A 17236-nucleotide genomic window follows, 5' to 3' on the forward strand; every position below is an offset into this window, starting at 1 on the left:
AATATTGTCTTGGATGTGCTTGAAGCCCTAACTGTTGTTAGCTTGGAGTAATTAATAGTAAGGCCCTCTGTTATTTAAATCCTTTTGGGAGGTCTTCAGTGATCTTGAAGGTTGGTCTGTCTTGAAGACCGTTGAAACAAAAGAGAGTCTATATGTTCCTTTGCTTGTATTGCATTTGTGCAGAAAGAGAAGTGAAATGAAAGAAGGTGAATGTATGGAAAAATAACGTTAAAAGCTTTCATTGGTGACTCTAGGAAGAAAACAGAAAATTCAGTCTAAATACAGACTAAAAATTTATGCTACTATTGACTTACATGCTAAAGGAAACATTCGTGTAATACTTAATGTGTTCTCAAGTCTTGATGAAATAATATTTTGGAGATTTACTAGTTTTCAGGTAGCTTTATTTATCAATTTATTAGTTGTCCAATACAAATCAGTCATCGGAGTTGTATTTCACAATAAACTGAACACAATCTATTTAATAAGGTATGCTAAGTATTTCAAGGAGTGCCTCACCCTTCACATATGTATCTTACCTCCCTTACTCCCACATTCCTCTTGGATGGCATGTTCAGCAATTGTTATTCTGACATTGGATTTTTACTGTAACCTTTCTATAATGATCTCTGTATTGTGCTTTAATAGCATTAATATTTACTTTTTTTAAAGTCCTTGGTGAAGTGAAAGGTTCTGATTAATAATCCAAGACAAGACTATTTCAAAACAGTTGTATTGACTGCAACAGCTCATAATACTTTGCCCTTAAACTGAGGGAGCAGTTTATTTTCATACTTAGTTGATGTTACACACCTTGATCTTTGCAACTTAAATAACTTTCATATCTGAATGACATAAACATTGGGTTTGCTATTCTAGCCAAGACAATTCATTACAGCTTATAATGGGAAAGTTCGATATGTTTTTGTGCCATGATCCTATAATCAGCTCTTCTGACAAGTCTGTGAAGCTCTGTAGAGCTTCACTGACTTCCATTGATGTTCAGCCAAAGGTAAGAGTTCAAACCTGAGAAATCTTAATTTTTAACTGTAACTGAAATACATATATACATACATATAACTGTATTCTTTGGTGGATAGTTTATTCGTTTTGATGCTATATTGTGTTCTTAAAGGTGAATACATAGTCTTATTTATGCCTATCTTATATGCGAGGGACTTGAAAAAATATGGATTAAAAATAGGTTCCTGTGTCATAGGCATTACATGGATTCATCTGATTTTTTTTCAGTGATTTGATGTTGGCTAATGGATAATGTTGAGCATATTTCCCCCTCCCTTCTTTTTATATAAGTTTCTGACAGGAAATCTGTAGCTAAATGTCATTTTATGATATCCATCTGTTCGTGTATAATGCAGTGTTTTATAATGCAGTCCAGATTGCTGCCCAATAGAAATGTCCTATAGCAGGAGATAGGCTTTCAAGTGATTGTTGTACATACTAATTATTTTTTTAATGAGTGCTTCATTTAATTTTGAAGAAAAGTAACTCATTTTAAAGACTTATTTAATGCAAAAATTTCCACTAATTGACTAAAATAGTGCCTCATTTTTCTAGTGCCAGTATTTTTTAAAAGAAAGGTTTGAATAGTTATACAATCTTGGTAAAGTAAGAAAACAAAATGCATCCTTAGATGCAGAGGGAAAGAAAAAAACTGTTGCTGAAATGTTTCTTAGTAGGTAGTTTTTGTGATCTCTGCGGTGTGTTTCCCAGCTAGTGAGGACTAGATTAAAGAGCATTTACGGTAACAGAGATAATTTTAATTTTGACAACTCAGGTGATTTCTTCAAGTATTAAGGATAATTGATAAAACTGTTAAAACACTGGCTCTTGAAAGATATATGTCAGCATATGTTTTAAAATGAAAGTTTCCATCCTTTACAGCTGGGAAGAAAGGCTTTGTAATGGGAACCAGGTGTATCTGTACGGTGGGAAAACAAGAAGGCAAATAAAAAAAACTTACCTGTGTTATTCATGCTCTTCATCACATGTCAGTCTTGATTTTTGTACAACTGACTGTAAATCATTGCAAGGGGGTTGGACTAGATGACCTTTAAAGGCCCCTTCCAACCCAAACTATTTTATGATTCTATGATAAATGGTAAATTATTGTTGCTTTTCTTTATAAGCTTTGCAATCAAGTTGCCTTTAAATATCTTTACTGCCTGGGAGTTTCCGTCTTTCACATTTATATGATAATCTGAATAATAAAATTAACATGAAAATCGTTTTAATATTTATCAGTTTAGGACTAACGTAGGGACAACTGCATTGTGTGTTAAATGAGCCAGGATGCTGCCTGTGACCTCCAAATTGGGCTGAAAGTGCCTGTGAGAGGGAGAGCTGTGCTGCCGCTAGCTTTGTAATAGCCTGAATAATGATTGTGAAGAGCTCTCACTTTCTAAAAAGAAATGTATTTTGTACCCATGTTGGATTTCTTTCACCAAGGCAGTTTGTTGCAGACATTTTAATGTCATGAACATGAATTTTTGTGGGGTTTGCAGCTCAGTTGTTATCAATTCAAAAATGTTCTCTGTAGATAAGCTAATTTCCTATGGTTTGTTTCCTGTGGCTGTATGCTTTGCAGAGGAGGAGGTAGTAATCCATCTGAAGTTCAGAAGTTGGAACTATTCATGTATGTACTCATGAGGGAGTATGGATCTATCGTTTTGTAAAATGAAAGCCGTTGGATTCAACTGCTTTTTTTGATGAATGTACTGAATGAGTTAGTATCTGGGCTGAAAGCAGGGATTGTTCTCCAATGCTTGTACCCACAACAGATGTGCAGAGACAGCTAGTCTGACTCCCACAGCTCTGTTGGGCTAGACAGCGCCATTAAACTTCTGTCAATTACCCCATTGCCAGTCACATCACAGCAGCTTGCGACATCTTTCCTCTGATGTCAGGAGAGATGTCTGTTGTGTTCTGATGTAGAGGCATGTTTTCCTCCTCAGAGAGAAGCAGCATGAAACTCCTTTGCTTCAAAGATGTTGAGAGCCATGATTTAAAAACAAAAACGAAACTCCACAACACTTAAAACAACTTTTTCCCCCCTCTGAGCAGTTGGAAAAGCAGAGTAGAGCTGTGACAGTTCAGCTTTTTTGTTCCACAGGAACCTGCTGTTTGGAAACATGTTGTATTTTGAAATAAACCTTACTATGTACATTTTTAAATATAGTTTTTAGAAATTAATATATTGCAAAAATCATACCTCAGTTGAAGAACAGGTTAAAAACAGTTTATGAGGCATGCAAAAATTACTGAAGTTCCAGATATTTTTTTAAGTGGCACATGTAAAGGCACGTGAACTTTCTGCTACCTGTTGAATTTGCAGGCTTGTAACATTGACTACAGAGGGGAACCTTTTCTATAGTCTCTGGAAGAAAAGGCTGCTGTTTTAACAAAAGTATCATTGGGATAATTTTTCCATATTTGGGAACATAGAGAGGAGGCCACTTGGACAGAATAACCTCTTTTAAATTTAACATAATTTTGCTGAAACAACTAGATATACGTAAGTACCAAAGTACAGTTCTGCATCTTGCTTGAGAGTTCTCTTCTCTTCTCAGTTGGCCATAGGCTAGCAGTGCACAGAGGTGTGAGTCCTGATCTATAACAATTTTGGATTACAATTTTCTTTTGATGAAAAGTGACCCATTTTCTCATTGATATGGTGATGTTTGAAACATCATGAGAATTTTTAGCCTGAGTAAATTTTAATCCTGCAAATTGATGTCAGCCCATGATATGCTCTCCTTCCTGAGAAGAAGATAGCATAGATTGAACTAGGTGTCAAAAGAGGTGTGAAAGCATTTTGAGGAGGCTTATCAGAAACTAAGAGAAGTTACTTTTGTCTGGGAATGTAAAAGTAATAAGTTATTTTAGTATGAGCAAGGGACATACTTGTTTACAACTTACATGCAGCCAAAGTCTTTCCTCCTTTTGAAGGATAAATTGTGTATTGAAAAAAAACCAAACCAGTACAAAAAATCCCCCAAAACTAACAACCAAAAAAACCCGTATTTGAATCAAAAGGCCAAGTGACTTTGCACTTTAAAAATGTGCAGTAGCAATGTGGCTTTTGTGTATGTCTTTAAAAAGCATTTGTAGATATCAGAATTTGGGAGAAGTGCATTAACACCAGCCTTCCAAGGAGGCAGTAGAAATGTGATTCTTGCTGTATCCTAACAGGTCATTATAAGTCTAAATGATTCATGGGAAACCGTGAGCAGAGACGTATGATTATTACCAGGGTGCGAGGAGTGTGTGAGGAGAGGCTGTAACTATCTGAAAGGTTCAGAGGAAGAAGATGTGGCAAAAAAATGAAAGGTTTAAGAAGACACGAGATAATGCAGTTGAAGGAGACTGGTATGCAGATACTATTCTGTAATGGGCATACTGTACTGCTAAATTATTTGTTACCAAACAGTATAAGTTTGTCTATTATTTATTTCTAAGTACCGATTTACTGAACTTCTTGTATGGGAGCTGTCATTCTCTTTCACCTACACAGCTGCTTGGTTCCTTTGTATTGCCATTTTAGAAGGGACGATGTTGTTGCTTCCTTTAATAAAAGTCCAGTGAAGAGAAAAGGGCATGAAGAGATGAGGATAACCTTAAAACTTGACAAGAATTGGAGATGGGGTGGATCTAGAGCAGTGACTTTGAGATGAAGGGTGGCGGTATGCACATTCTCTCTACTACTTATCCTGCAGCTTCCCTTGAACCATGTGGTACTGTAAAGGACTACTGCCTCTTGGCTTTTCCCCCTCTTTTCTGCCCAAACTTGTGTCTGAATTGTTCCTACCGTGATATGATGTCCTTCGAGCTCTGTTGATACATGGGTAGTTCCCTCTCTAACCACTGCAACCACATTTGCTGAGGATTGTGAATTAAAGTTCCTTATATTTCATTTTATTTTACTTTATTTTACGTTATTTTATTCCTTATGTAACAGTGTTGCCAGAGAGTCTGTGTCATGGCAAGGAAGTCCTTTTCATGTTTTGCTCTGCTCACTCAATCTGAAGAATAACTCCAGCGTGTGACATATTTCTGGAAGGTAATATGTCATCTCCCTGGAAACAGAATTCACCAGTGGTATTTTTTGCTTTGAAGTATCCCAGATAAATAAGCTATTTCTTACAAAAAAATGTATCAATCGGTATGTCCTCCCACAGAAGTTTATAATAGTCCTACCCCCCACAGAGCAATGGCTTGGATTAAAATATCTTTCTGACTTAACACTCCAAAGAAATAACTTCCACTTCATATAGCAAAAAGGAAAGCTTGTGTGTTTTTCCACACATGCTTTATTTGAATTACCATATATTAGTACATATATGTCCTTACATGGTTACAGCTTGTTAACATAAAAATGAACTTTTCAACCTTACTATTCATATACACAAAAATAGTAATTGAGACTAATGGAATTTGAGGATGATGACTTAATGCAACAGCAAGGCAAATTTAATTTATACATATGGAAACCATCTGTGGTCACTGGAGACTTAAACCAAATGCAACTCAGGAAGTTTGGGGTTCATGTATAGAGATGTGAAGATCAGAGGGTAAAAGCTTGTTTTAGATGACTCTTCAGTAGCTTTAACACTGGCCTAGAAAGGAAGTGTTATGGCTGTACTCCTTTTCTGGGGAAAGCTGAGCTGAGACCAATACCTGCATCTCTGGCAAGAGCGCATAGTTCTCAACATCAGACACCTTTCTTTGGGAACATGGGCCATGAAGCTTCAACAAATCTCTGCTTCAAAACATAGTTTTAGCACCGATTCTCTTTTCTTGGCTGACCATGTAATATATTCTTTAAAACCAAGTTAAAATATCTTAAGTGGCTCAGTATTGACAGTTCAAAACACTTTCTCTCGGAATGACAGCAAAAGGATTATTCCCTTACAGAGCTCTACAGGTTTCAGCCATATCAGAAATGGGTTAATGCTAGATTTTAGGCTATTGACTATTGTTGGAAGCAGATTACTTTGCTTGTATAAAATAAAATCTGACAATTTAAAGTCTTAATGTCTGCAAAAGATAATCTGACCAAATATATAGGTGTTCCTGGTGGTTGGTTTGGCCTTTTTTTGTTCCAAGACCAGTCAGCTCTTCATGTACTGTGCAATTCTACATCAAATGCCAACAAAATGATATGTAAAAAACTTTCTCCTTGTTCCAGCCGCCTTCATAAAATGAATATTTTAATGAATTCTGGTCAAATTTTCATAAAATAGTCATCCTTGTTCAAAAAAAGACTGATTTGGGCGGAGAGCAAAATATTTCTCGTGCATGTGGGAAAAGAATTCTTTTTAATTAAAAAGCTTAATCCAATCTAAATCAGGATTAACACCCAGAGGCTTTCAGTGAGCAGCAGGCTCTGCTACCAGTGGGAAGGTTTTTGTACAAAACCACCTTATTGCACACCTCACCAGTTCTGGACTCTCTGTTTTTACCAAGGACAGGGAGCTCTCTATCGCACTGACATGAAACTAGATAAAGCTCTTGTTTGTGCAATTTTGATTTTGCTAATCAATGACTGCTGCAATGAATTTTTATAGTAGTGTTGTTGGTGTGCAAGTGTATTTGAACTGAATATGACTGCCACTCTTAGCATGGAGAGAATGAACGTGGAAGGTTTGCATTAGCTGGTTAGTTGTGTCACAAGTGTTCTCTAATGCATGATTTCGAGCTAATCCCAGGGATTTCATCTGGGCTTCTGTCATGAGGGCCTAACAGAACTTCCAGGGTAGGACTAGGGAGGGTACATGTCACAAGGACTTGCAAGCTTTCCTCTGTAATATTCCCTCTACTGACTCCTTGAGTCCACTGGGCCACTGCTCTTAATCCTCTGAAAGTCAAAGGGGAAGGGTGACCTTTAAAGCAGGTGATTATTTTATTCCGAAAGGAACCAGGTCGATGCTGCATGTATTTGTTTTCCTAGTTCTCCCAAGTGTGAAGAGCTGTAGGATATAGCAAGAAGAGTTTTCCAGAGGTAGTTTAAAAACTATTTAATTTAGTGTTCATTGTAGTTCTAGCATTTGATTAAAAAAGAGTTTTTCTTGTACTTTCATTTACTTAAAATGTCTTTGAAGTTCCTGAAATGTAATTTTTGAGTGGTCTATGTGTTGTTAGAGCTTGTCTTTATTCATGCTTATCTTTTTCATCTCCATCTCAGATGAGGTTTTTAGGCTGCAAGCCTAAGATTGGAGTAAAAGATAAGGCAGTATTTTTTTATATATGTTGTTATTTAAGCTACATGAGCTAGCAAACCTCTCGATCAACAATTTGCAGTTTTTTGGGAAAAATAAGATATACTTTTGATTTATATGTAAAGCAACCAGGGTATAGAATTAAATAGAAGTTCTTAAAATGAAGCTAACAGCAAGATAAATGGTTTTCACAAAGAAAACAAAAAATATAATCAAAAGCTTATCTAGTCAGTATTTAAAAAATGTAATTAAAATTAATTCTGTTATGACTTAACAACAGTGGGGCTCATTCAGCATGCAGGCTCATTTCTGTTTTTTCAAAGGACTTTACACGAACTCCTATAACTAAGGTTAGAAATCAAGTTTATCACTGTAAATGCTTAGTCTGTACACAGACAATGTTAATTAAGCAGATATCATGCTGTATCTGTTGGTACTACGTAGAGTTATCACAAGCTTATTCTTGGTACTCTAACTTCCTAAAATTCCTAATAAAAGGTTTAGAACGTCTACCTTAACCATGACAGTTGCCATTCTGCTCAGAAGGGAATGCTGTTTGCTGTTTTCCTCATTTTTGGCTGCCAGACCCGCTGGCCATAGTTTGTTTTCCAGATTAGTTAGTTTAGCCAAGAAGTGTGAAGACAAGCTGGGGTGTAAGTGTAATATATTGGAAATAACAGTATTTCTTACCAATTAGTTTTATTACATGTGATGGTGACTTATTGTAATACAGCATTGTGCGTATATATAGGTCTTTCAATGATTTTAACAGTTTCGTGATCCTTTTTGCTTTTATGCTAGCCAGTACCCTTTTAGAAAAAGTAAATGCTTGTATGTCTGGAGAAAGCTTATATAAAATATCAAAACAGTCTCCAGGCTGCCTTACTAAATGGAGTTGGATGATCTAAATTGATCTTGCTTTCTTTCATTATTTGAATTGGATTTTGCTTGAAGGAGTGACATGCACATTTGCATAGCGGAACGCTTGTGACAACTGTATCCGTGTATAAAACAGTTCCATTAATTTTTCTTGTTAACGCTGAAGACCTGCATTACAATATTGAGGCACTATAAATAAAAGCAAGTCCTGCTATTACGTGCTTAGCTGTGGTTTATTATTTGGAGAACAAATCCCTGATTTGCAAGTATTTTTCATTGCTGTTATCGTAGTCACAGTGCTTCATAACAGTTTACTGAAAGTTTTGGGGTTCTGAAAAGCCAGGAACCTTTTCCTTGTGTAATTACATCCTTTTCTTTACAGCTATCTGTTATTCAAGTTCCCTTGTCCTAAAGAAACCTGAAATTGCAAGTGACTGGGAGGAAAAAAAGATGAATGGTGTCTATTGTGTTTGCTCTTATGCTAATTCATGAACTTGAATTCAACACTTGTGTCAAGCAGAACAGTTCAGTCTGAACCTGGAGAGTTTGTAGAGCTCTTTGACATATGCTTATTTTTAAATCTTACTACTACACCGTGTTGCCTAAACTGTTTCTATAAATTTTTATGTAACTTTGTAATTAGTATTATTTACAATGTTCAGAAGTCATAGTGGTGATGCTATAGTTAAAGCTGAAGATGTGCTTTTAGAATGCACCTTTTCTTTTCAAGCATTTACAAATTTTTCAAAATTTCATATTTGGTGAAATGAAACTTCCTTTTTTCGGTTTTATTGGATGTTATTACACAAAAATGTCTGCTATAACCCTTTTTTTTTTTTTGGAGTAGTTATGGTTATTGGGGTACCTAAGCTTTGATCTATCGATGCAATTCATCTGGTCTGTGACTTTTCATGGGTTTTTGTTTAGTTTTGCCCTTCCTGGGGCAACTTGTAGGCCCTTACCCATGTCTTATGTATCATGTAACTAAAACATAGACTGCCTTTATAGTACATGCATGGTGTGTCTGGTCTTGTATCAAAAAAGGGCCACAACATAGTCTTTCATTAAAATATTCTGCCCAACGGAATGCTGGAAGAAAAATGTGTAAGGCTGTATGTTAGCTGTAGTTTAAAAAAAAAAAAAAAGATAAAAAAGGAAATACTTGGTCAGAGCTTAATCTTTAAATATTCTTTTCCTTACAAATGCAGTTGATAGACTAAAAAAATTTGCAGAAAAATGAGAAATGCAGGCTGAGATGTTAAAACCAGCTTGGATGTATATGTGGGATAGTGATTTTACTGTTGGGTAAACATTTTTATTTTTTATTTTTTAGTTTAATATCAAACCCTTAACAATATCACGCACTAATCAATATGGTTCTACTTATGTGTTCAAAATAAAACCTGGCAAAAATGCTATCTTGAAATTAAATTATAAGTACCAAATGCTAATGCAACTGTAGCAGGTTTTTCAGCATTGTCTCTTCTAATTTTCAGACAGCTGCTGCATTAGGTTTTAGTTAACGATCTCAGTGCCTAGCTGGAGGTCCCTCTTTCTGGTCAGTGTTGGGGTTTTTTGGGGGGTTATTTTTGCTTTTAATCAGTTCCAATGTGCATTTGTTGAAATTTGAAAACAATTCTCTTCTGTCTGGACTGTTCTTTTTCCTTCTGTCTGAAAATTAATTAACCACTGTTAAAGAAAATGTTTTGACAATGTTAGTGAGTTTTAATTGTTCACTAACTACTGGGTTTTATTACAGAAGATTTTTTATACCTGTTTCTTTTCATTCCTTACTGGAAAAAACCAAGGTGGAATGAAATTTCTGAAATTATTAATTAGAATCTCTTGACACTAAGACAACTGAATTTTTAGAAGGGGAAGGAAAAGATTGGGTTTTTTTGTCCTGACTGAAAAAACTGAAAATAACTTTCTGGTATTGTTTTTTGTGCTCTGTTTCTGTCCCTGTATGTCCTTTGCACATGATCTTCACTTGCTGTAGTTCAGAACTGGGCTTAGAGCACATATGTGCTGAGACTGTCCTGGAATTTGAGGACATTTTAAAGACAAATGTTAAATTAAAGGTTTACTAGATATTTCATAGGCTGATTAAAGACAGCTAGGTTTGCAAAGGGGTCCTACAGTCTCTTTTGTCTAAAATGCAAATAGCTAAAATATCTTTACGGGTTAAGATGTTTTTAATTAGGTAAGTTGTTCTGAGCTGCAGAGATAAATATCTAAGAAAAGAAAAAAGCAAAATTGCTCAAGTTATTATTTTTTAACTAGAATAAATTATGGCTATTGCATATGGCATTAGCAGTGATTTCTACAAATGTGGTTCCCAGAATGGTATCTTCATTAACCAAAATTTATGAAGATGTGAAGTGATTGGCGGGGAGGGGGGCGGCAGGAACGCAATAGGACCATCTAGCATGTGTCTAAGGGCAGTAGTCTGCTGCTTGAGTACCAGTGTTCTCGCTAGTGTCAGGTTTCACTTAAAAAACTTAACTAAAATTGCAGATCTGTTTCTTAGCAATCCTTTTATTATTTTTCTTAATAAAAATTTGTTAAGATGCGGGTAAGTGTGCCTGTGTTGTGTTGTTTCACACTTAAGTTGTATTTGGTTTACCGGTGGAAAGGCACTCAGCTCTGATAAGCAGAGGCACTTTGCAAGACTAGCAGTTTGTCCTTTTATCAAATAGCAAGCGTTTTGCTTTCCTTGTTTCTTAATGTTGATTGTAATATCTATATTTACCTCTGCTAATAGGGATCAGAATAGTTAATTATGGTTTTAAGGATGGTCACTTAGAGATGGTTGTAAGGAGTCACACTTGAGAGAATCTGAAGTCCCCTGGGCTGGTTTTTAGAGCGCTGTAGTTACCGGAGCTGGAAGAGTTTGCTGCACTTTACTGACACCCCCCCAGCAATGACTCACCCAGAATTGCCTTTGAAAGTAATAAACATTCATTAATCAGCAATAAAGAGACAGCAGGCTTCATGGAATACTTTTACAGAGGAAAAGAAAGTAGGAGAAACCAGAGGCTTGCCCAAAATGTTGGTCTTTAAGTTATAAAGTTGCTAAAGAACCAATGTAGTAGTTCTGCTGTTAGTAAGACTTAAAACTGGAGCAGGATAGAGTTGTTATTCTTAAAGGTCTTTGAGAGTTTGTATGTTATTACTGATACCTTGAACTAATTCAATCTATATTTTTCCGGCAGTTTTAATTGAGTATAGTGACACAAATCCTCCATGGCCATAAATTGTCACAGCGCCATTCATTCTTTCTCTCCTCCTCTCCATCCACGAAGTATTGATATCCACATACAGCAGCACTGCTCTGGTTTATAAGTAGTATGCTGCTAAACAGCTCCCAGAGGAGGCTGCGTTTCAGTGAAGGATGAAGGCTACGTGTGTATGGTGGGTGTGTATAATTTGAAAATTAATCAGGACATCAACTTTGCTACATAGTTACGGTTCATTTTTAAGCTGCTGTTCAGTTTTCATTCTTCGTCAGAGGAGAATGGAGTCAATAGTGGGTTGGTTTTTGGTCCTCCTCCGGTTCAGTATTTAGGCCAATCGTGTTTAATGCAGATTTTGGGCAGGGAAACAGCTTGAGAGCTGCTCAGTGCCTCGGGCTACCAGCTGCTTGCCTAATTGGCCTGGGAGCACAGTGGAAAGAAAGCTGAGACACCACATCAACTGGTTTCAATATTGTTCCCAACTGGAAGAAACCTGCTTATTGGTTTGAAGTGGCATCCAGTGGCGTAGATATACAGCAACTGTTTGCTCAGGGATGGTGCTATCAACACTTGCTGTCCAGTTCCTTCGCATCAAGTCAGTGTGAGTGAAGTTTGAATCCACATCTCTCTCTTCTGTTGGGCAACACTGGAAGGCTGCTGAGTTAAAATTTATGTTAAGACTGGGTCTTTCCTCATGTGAGTGGGAGGGTTCACAAGGAAGCATGGCAGGCGCATAAGACATATTGAAGAGAGAGCCTAAGTAATATCCATCCATACATACAGACAGAAAATAGACGTGGAGGACAAAGAGCATAGTTTGGGGAAGTAGGGTGGTATGCTCTGAATTATTCTTCCAGATGCTCAGTTAACTTGACTTTGACAGTCAGCGAGGCTCAAAATGTATCCTTCATCATGAGTGGTAAGTGCTAAGCTATAGGGGAAAGAATAGTTTCTGGTTTTGGTAGATTTTCTTGTTAAGAAAACCCAGGAGGTTCTTGTGCTTTTATGAAAAATGTAAGGAATTTGAAGTATTTGGTTTTGTTAACCTTGAAGTTGTTAAAATCCATGCTACTCTATTTTGTTTGGGAAGATAATATTTTGTATGCAGTTAACACTTGGATTTGAAGTAAATGCTAATAAACTTATTTTATTTAAGACATTAATCTGTTTGAATGTGCAAGGAATGTAGACAAATAACTGCTTCTAATCACAGTGATTTGTTTCTATAATTATGTAAATATTGTTCAGTTGGGTTTTCAAACATTTTTATACGTATGCATGTGTCTAGTGTGTTTTCACAGGTGATTTTATTAGGTGAGGCCCTAACAAAACAGGGTTAAGCAATCAAACTTTGTCTGTCCATTTCTCTCCAAGTTGATAAACTGCTTTGAGTTGAAAGGGCCGCAATCTTGAAGATAAATAATTTCAAATTTTCCCATAATCTGTGGTGGCATACAGATCGAATGCTGTTATTAGTGCTTCTGCTGAAGGAGAAGATATAACTTGCCCATTATATGTTATTTTCTGGTAGCATCTGACTGGCAAACCAATTTGTTGCTAGCCACGGTGTTTCCTGTTTTTTTGCTACAAAAGAATGGCTCAAGAAACATAAGTCATCAGAAGATGCTGGCAGTTACAGAAATGGGATAAAGGAGGATTTCAAAGAACATGTAGACAAATGGGTAAGAAAATAAGCTTGTTCTGTTGTTTACAAAACCACTACTTCTGCCTGCTGAAGACTTTCTGCAGATAATTCATCTGCTGGTAAATAACCAGGGTAGCAACCTTTATTATGCTGATCATATATGGTACTGACTGTGTGCAAACTGTCCTTGATGAAAGTTTGCACGTAGGACAACTGCAGATGACAGAACAGCATTTTTCCCAACTGTATAGTAATTATATTATTCACTACAGTGAACCTAAACAAGCAGTAATAAAAAAGTGCAAGACAGAATATTTTATGCCTTAAAATTATCATGTATTATATTACTACGAAAAACTGTCTTGGATTCAAAGTACCATGTGCTTAAATGCTGCTTAGCTTTTTAAATTGGTATAGTTAATTAGTGTAAAACTTAGCGTGGACAGTCTTAACCCAGATATTTGGCTCTTAATAATTTTGCCTAGATGTTTTTATTACAAAATCAAGTTTAAATAGAATGCAATGAAAGCAATGGGACTGTAGGACATAATTTTGTCCACAGTATCTCTGATAGGAAAGAAATGACCTAACCTGATTTTTTTTTTTTTTTAATTTATTTCAGTGAAACCAATCTGACCTTACATAGACAAGGTCTCATAATTAAAGTCAAATTTGCAGGGCTGTCATCTCAGGAGATTTTTGCTAAACAAAATATATTTAATAAATGCCTAGCATCTTCTTCCTCCCCATATTCCACATGTAAAAAGTCATTAAAACGTACGTTGTGTTTTCTACTGTACTTCTAAAAACATGTAAGCAATGTTCATTTTTCAACCATTACAGGACTTACTCTCTAACTCCTGTTTAACATAGTTATCCCAAAGAGTAGTCAGAGTTGCATGTTACCATTCCTGGCCCTCTTCCCCCTCCCTGAATAAATAAATAAGTAAAATTCCTATGGATCAAATCATGTGCCATTTAACAGTTAAACTGAATTTTCAGAAAGAAGCAAAAAAGCTTCCTGACTTCACAGGAAAAACTACAAACTGTTCATGACTGGGGAAAAATGTGTGTTTTTACAAAACTTGCAATTTTCCTTGTTGTCCTATTAATAGTCTACAATGAAATAGGCCATTAGGATGGCTGACCACGTTAGACACTTTCAGGTGCTTCATCTGCTTCTCACTAGCTTTAGCTTCCCTTGCACTTCAGCAGTTTATATCCTGCACTTCATCACAGCTTTTGGGTTTTAACTATTGCAGTTATTTCAGAAAAATTATTTCAGTTCTTCATCATAAAGATTAGTTTTCTTTTTAATTTGAAGTTTAAAGCCTCCTTATTCCTTGATACTACAACTGTCTGTGTACTTCATACGTGTGGAGGTTCTCCTCCTTGCATGGTTCTTGCTTTCCCCTCTCACTGTACAAAGTTGAAGGTGATTGTATGCAATAGCCTTTCTGCTAAATGCATCTAATCATACATCTTTTATATCTTATGCGTAGCCTTTAAAGTGCACTTGTCACATTAATTCTTGAATCATCATGGTTTCAAATACCTCATTAGAGGAACACTTCTCATCGCTCTTCTTGCAAATCATGTCTGTTTCTCACAAATGTTTACTCCTTACATGTAAAAGGGGAAGCTTCCCTCTGCACCAGCCAGCTCATCAGCCCTGGAGTTCTGTGCAGTTATGATTCAAATCTAGCTGAGATCTACTACTCTGGTGTAGAAAATACAAATTAAATTTGTTTCATTTCAGCCTCTCTAGGTGGTATTCAGTATCCGTGTAGCCTTGGGCAGCCGTGTGGTTAACTATGTCCCCTACCAAATGCTTCCTCTAATTTGTTACTGGCAGGAAGGGGAGAGTTGCCAGTGCCTTTTTGTTGTAGCCGTCTTCAGATAGATGAAACCTGAGTCTGTTGCCTCATCTGTTTCCAAAATAGGACGTTTGCCAGCAGTGATGGGAGAGGTAGCAAATGAGAAAGGAAGGAGCAAAAACTGTGACTGATGTAGTGGGGAGCAACAGATGTCATGTGGAAAATTGAGATATACTCAATAAGCATTTTCTACAAACATTTTCATACTGATGTAACTTAGTTATGGGGTGTGAGATACGAGCATATGAGAGAGTGAGTGAGTTTAAGCTTTGAAGCATTTCAGACAGATGGAAGTTTGTGGTTGAAGGCAATTTATGTGGAATTACAGGCTAGTGGTGTTCACAGCTTAATGATTCTGCTTTAAAAGTGTTTTTATGTTATAATTAAAGAGATGTGGTAAAAAAGAATAGAAGGAGCTGGGTTACAGGAAGTAAAGGAAGTAAAGGCCAAGAGCTGCTGCTGTTAAAAGCATGTCATGCAGAAAGAGCTATACCCTGTGTAAGAACATAATACAGAGAATTACAGGGTACTCTTGTGGTACCGACTTCAGCGTGCACTGTTGGCCAGTGCAGATTTCTTTGAATACATTATTAAAGGCAATATCACAATAAATGGATTGGAAAAGATGCTTTGACATCTGTATTACAACTCGTATTAAAGTGTATACTTATCTAGAACAGAACAAAGCAGTGTCTGAATCAGCACAAAGTATTTGATATTCAGCAGCAGAAAAAAAAATGCTGTAATACTGTGGGGTTTATTTTCCAAATAGGCTTTTAGTACTTGAAGCAGAGTTCAATTACTCAGAGTATTGCCCTTTGTACACAAGGAAAAAATAGTTTATTTGCAATATACTCACCTTGCCAAAATGTCTTGTTCATAGCTTGCTTTTCCATGTTTCTTTCTTTTTGATGTATTTGATGTATTTCAGTACTCAGAGATCACTCTTCACCTTAATGTTAACTGTTTTGTAAGCACCTCTTGCTTCTGTTCTTGTCAAACTTGAAATTAATAAATCTAATTGAATTTTTGCAAACCCATTTATGGTAGTGCTTTATGCTTGGGCTTGTGTCAATTGAAATAACAAAACAATGGTTTCATCTGAATTCCAGTGCCTCTACACAGTTAATTGACTAAGTCTCTAGTGTTAGTATTTCTACTGTTTTCAGAAAATTCATACTCTCCAAATTGCTTGAGTTATTCCTTTTATTATAATTTTTAAATAGTTGTTTTATAGAAATATTTGGGATGTTTTGGGATGTCACCATTTTGATAGCGCTTTGTAGACATTTTTCTTTAGAGACGATGGCTTTCAGTAACATTAGCATGAGTCATAGAATACAGTATGTGTTCCCTAAGTATATTGTTTTCTAGTCTTCATGTTCTGTGTCAGACTAACTCACCTTTTATCATTCATACATTTTATAGGTTAAGTTTTGCTTCATATGTGTCAGAAATATATATGACAGCAAGTGCTTCCTTTATTGCTGAGGACTACTGCTTTTCACCAGGTTATTTGCATTCTATGGTTTGAACTTCAAAATTGGTGATATTTACATTGAAATTTTGTATTTGTCATCCTTAACAGAAAGGGCTATTGCAAGACACGAGGTCAGAGAAATAGAACAACGTCATACAGTGGATGGCCCCCGACAAGATGTGACACTGGATGAAGAAGATGATGTGGTGATTATTTACAACAGAGTACCTAAGACTGCCAGCACATCCTTCACAAATATTGCCTATGATCTTTGTGCGAAGAACAAATACCATGTTCTACATATCAATACAACCAAAAATAATCCTGTTATGTCTCTGCAAGATCAGGTAAGCTGCTGCATTTGGAATGTCTTTATTAAACAATGGGAAAGTATAGAAAACTTTTTTGCTATTGCAAACTTATATAGTCTGATGGAATTGTCTTTTATGTCACATTTTCCAATATAGATGAATTCTAATATGTTTATATTTTCTTTGTAGAGAATTAATATTATTTATTAAATAATAGGCTTAGGTTTTTGCTGGGCTACTGGAGGTGGTAAGTATCTGTTAATCAGACAAGAACAAAGCTGAAAAGGGGTACAGCTAGGGGAGAAATGACCTTTGTTGTTACAACTGTAAAAGTTTATTGTATTGTCAACTGTCTCCCTTTTGGCTGTGGAATAACATTTGCCTGTCATCTCCATCTGCAGGGAATGCAGTCTTAGGTGCTTTCCTCTCCGAGTAGTGCAGGCACTGTGCCATGCTGTCAGGGCTATACTTCTGTCTTTGGTACTAGGTCTGGTCAGGTCTCACAGGTGATAAAAAACAGGTAGAAATAAATGATTGTAAATAGTTTGCACTCCAAAATATAGGTCACTT

The 17236-nt window shown here is 36.2% G+C and overlaps 1 protein-coding gene across 3 annotated transcripts in view; it reads left to right on the top strand.

The window, feature by feature from the left end:
* The window catches only part of HS2ST1 (heparan sulfate 2-O-sulfotransferase 1), an 85592-nt gene that overhangs the window by 45578 nt on the left and 22778 nt on the right, over positions 1 to 17236 (top strand). For 2 of the 3 annotated variants that reach the window (XM_075156211.1, XM_075156212.1), the window contains exon 2: positions 16464 to 16702. In XM_075156211.1, coding sequence (XP_075012312.1) covers positions 16464 to 16702 — 239 coding nt within the window. Of the gene's footprint in view, positions 1 to 12884; positions 13036 to 16463; positions 16703 to 17236 lie in introns of all 3 variants that reach the window. The other variant, XM_075156213.1, reaches the window with a different exon arrangement.

Source organism: Calonectris borealis, chromosome 8 (assembly GCF_964195595.1).
Source record: "Calonectris borealis chromosome 8, bCalBor7.hap1.2, whole genome shotgun sequence".
Classification (NCBI taxonomy): domain Eukaryota; kingdom Metazoa; phylum Chordata; class Aves; order Procellariiformes; family Procellariidae; genus Calonectris; species Calonectris borealis.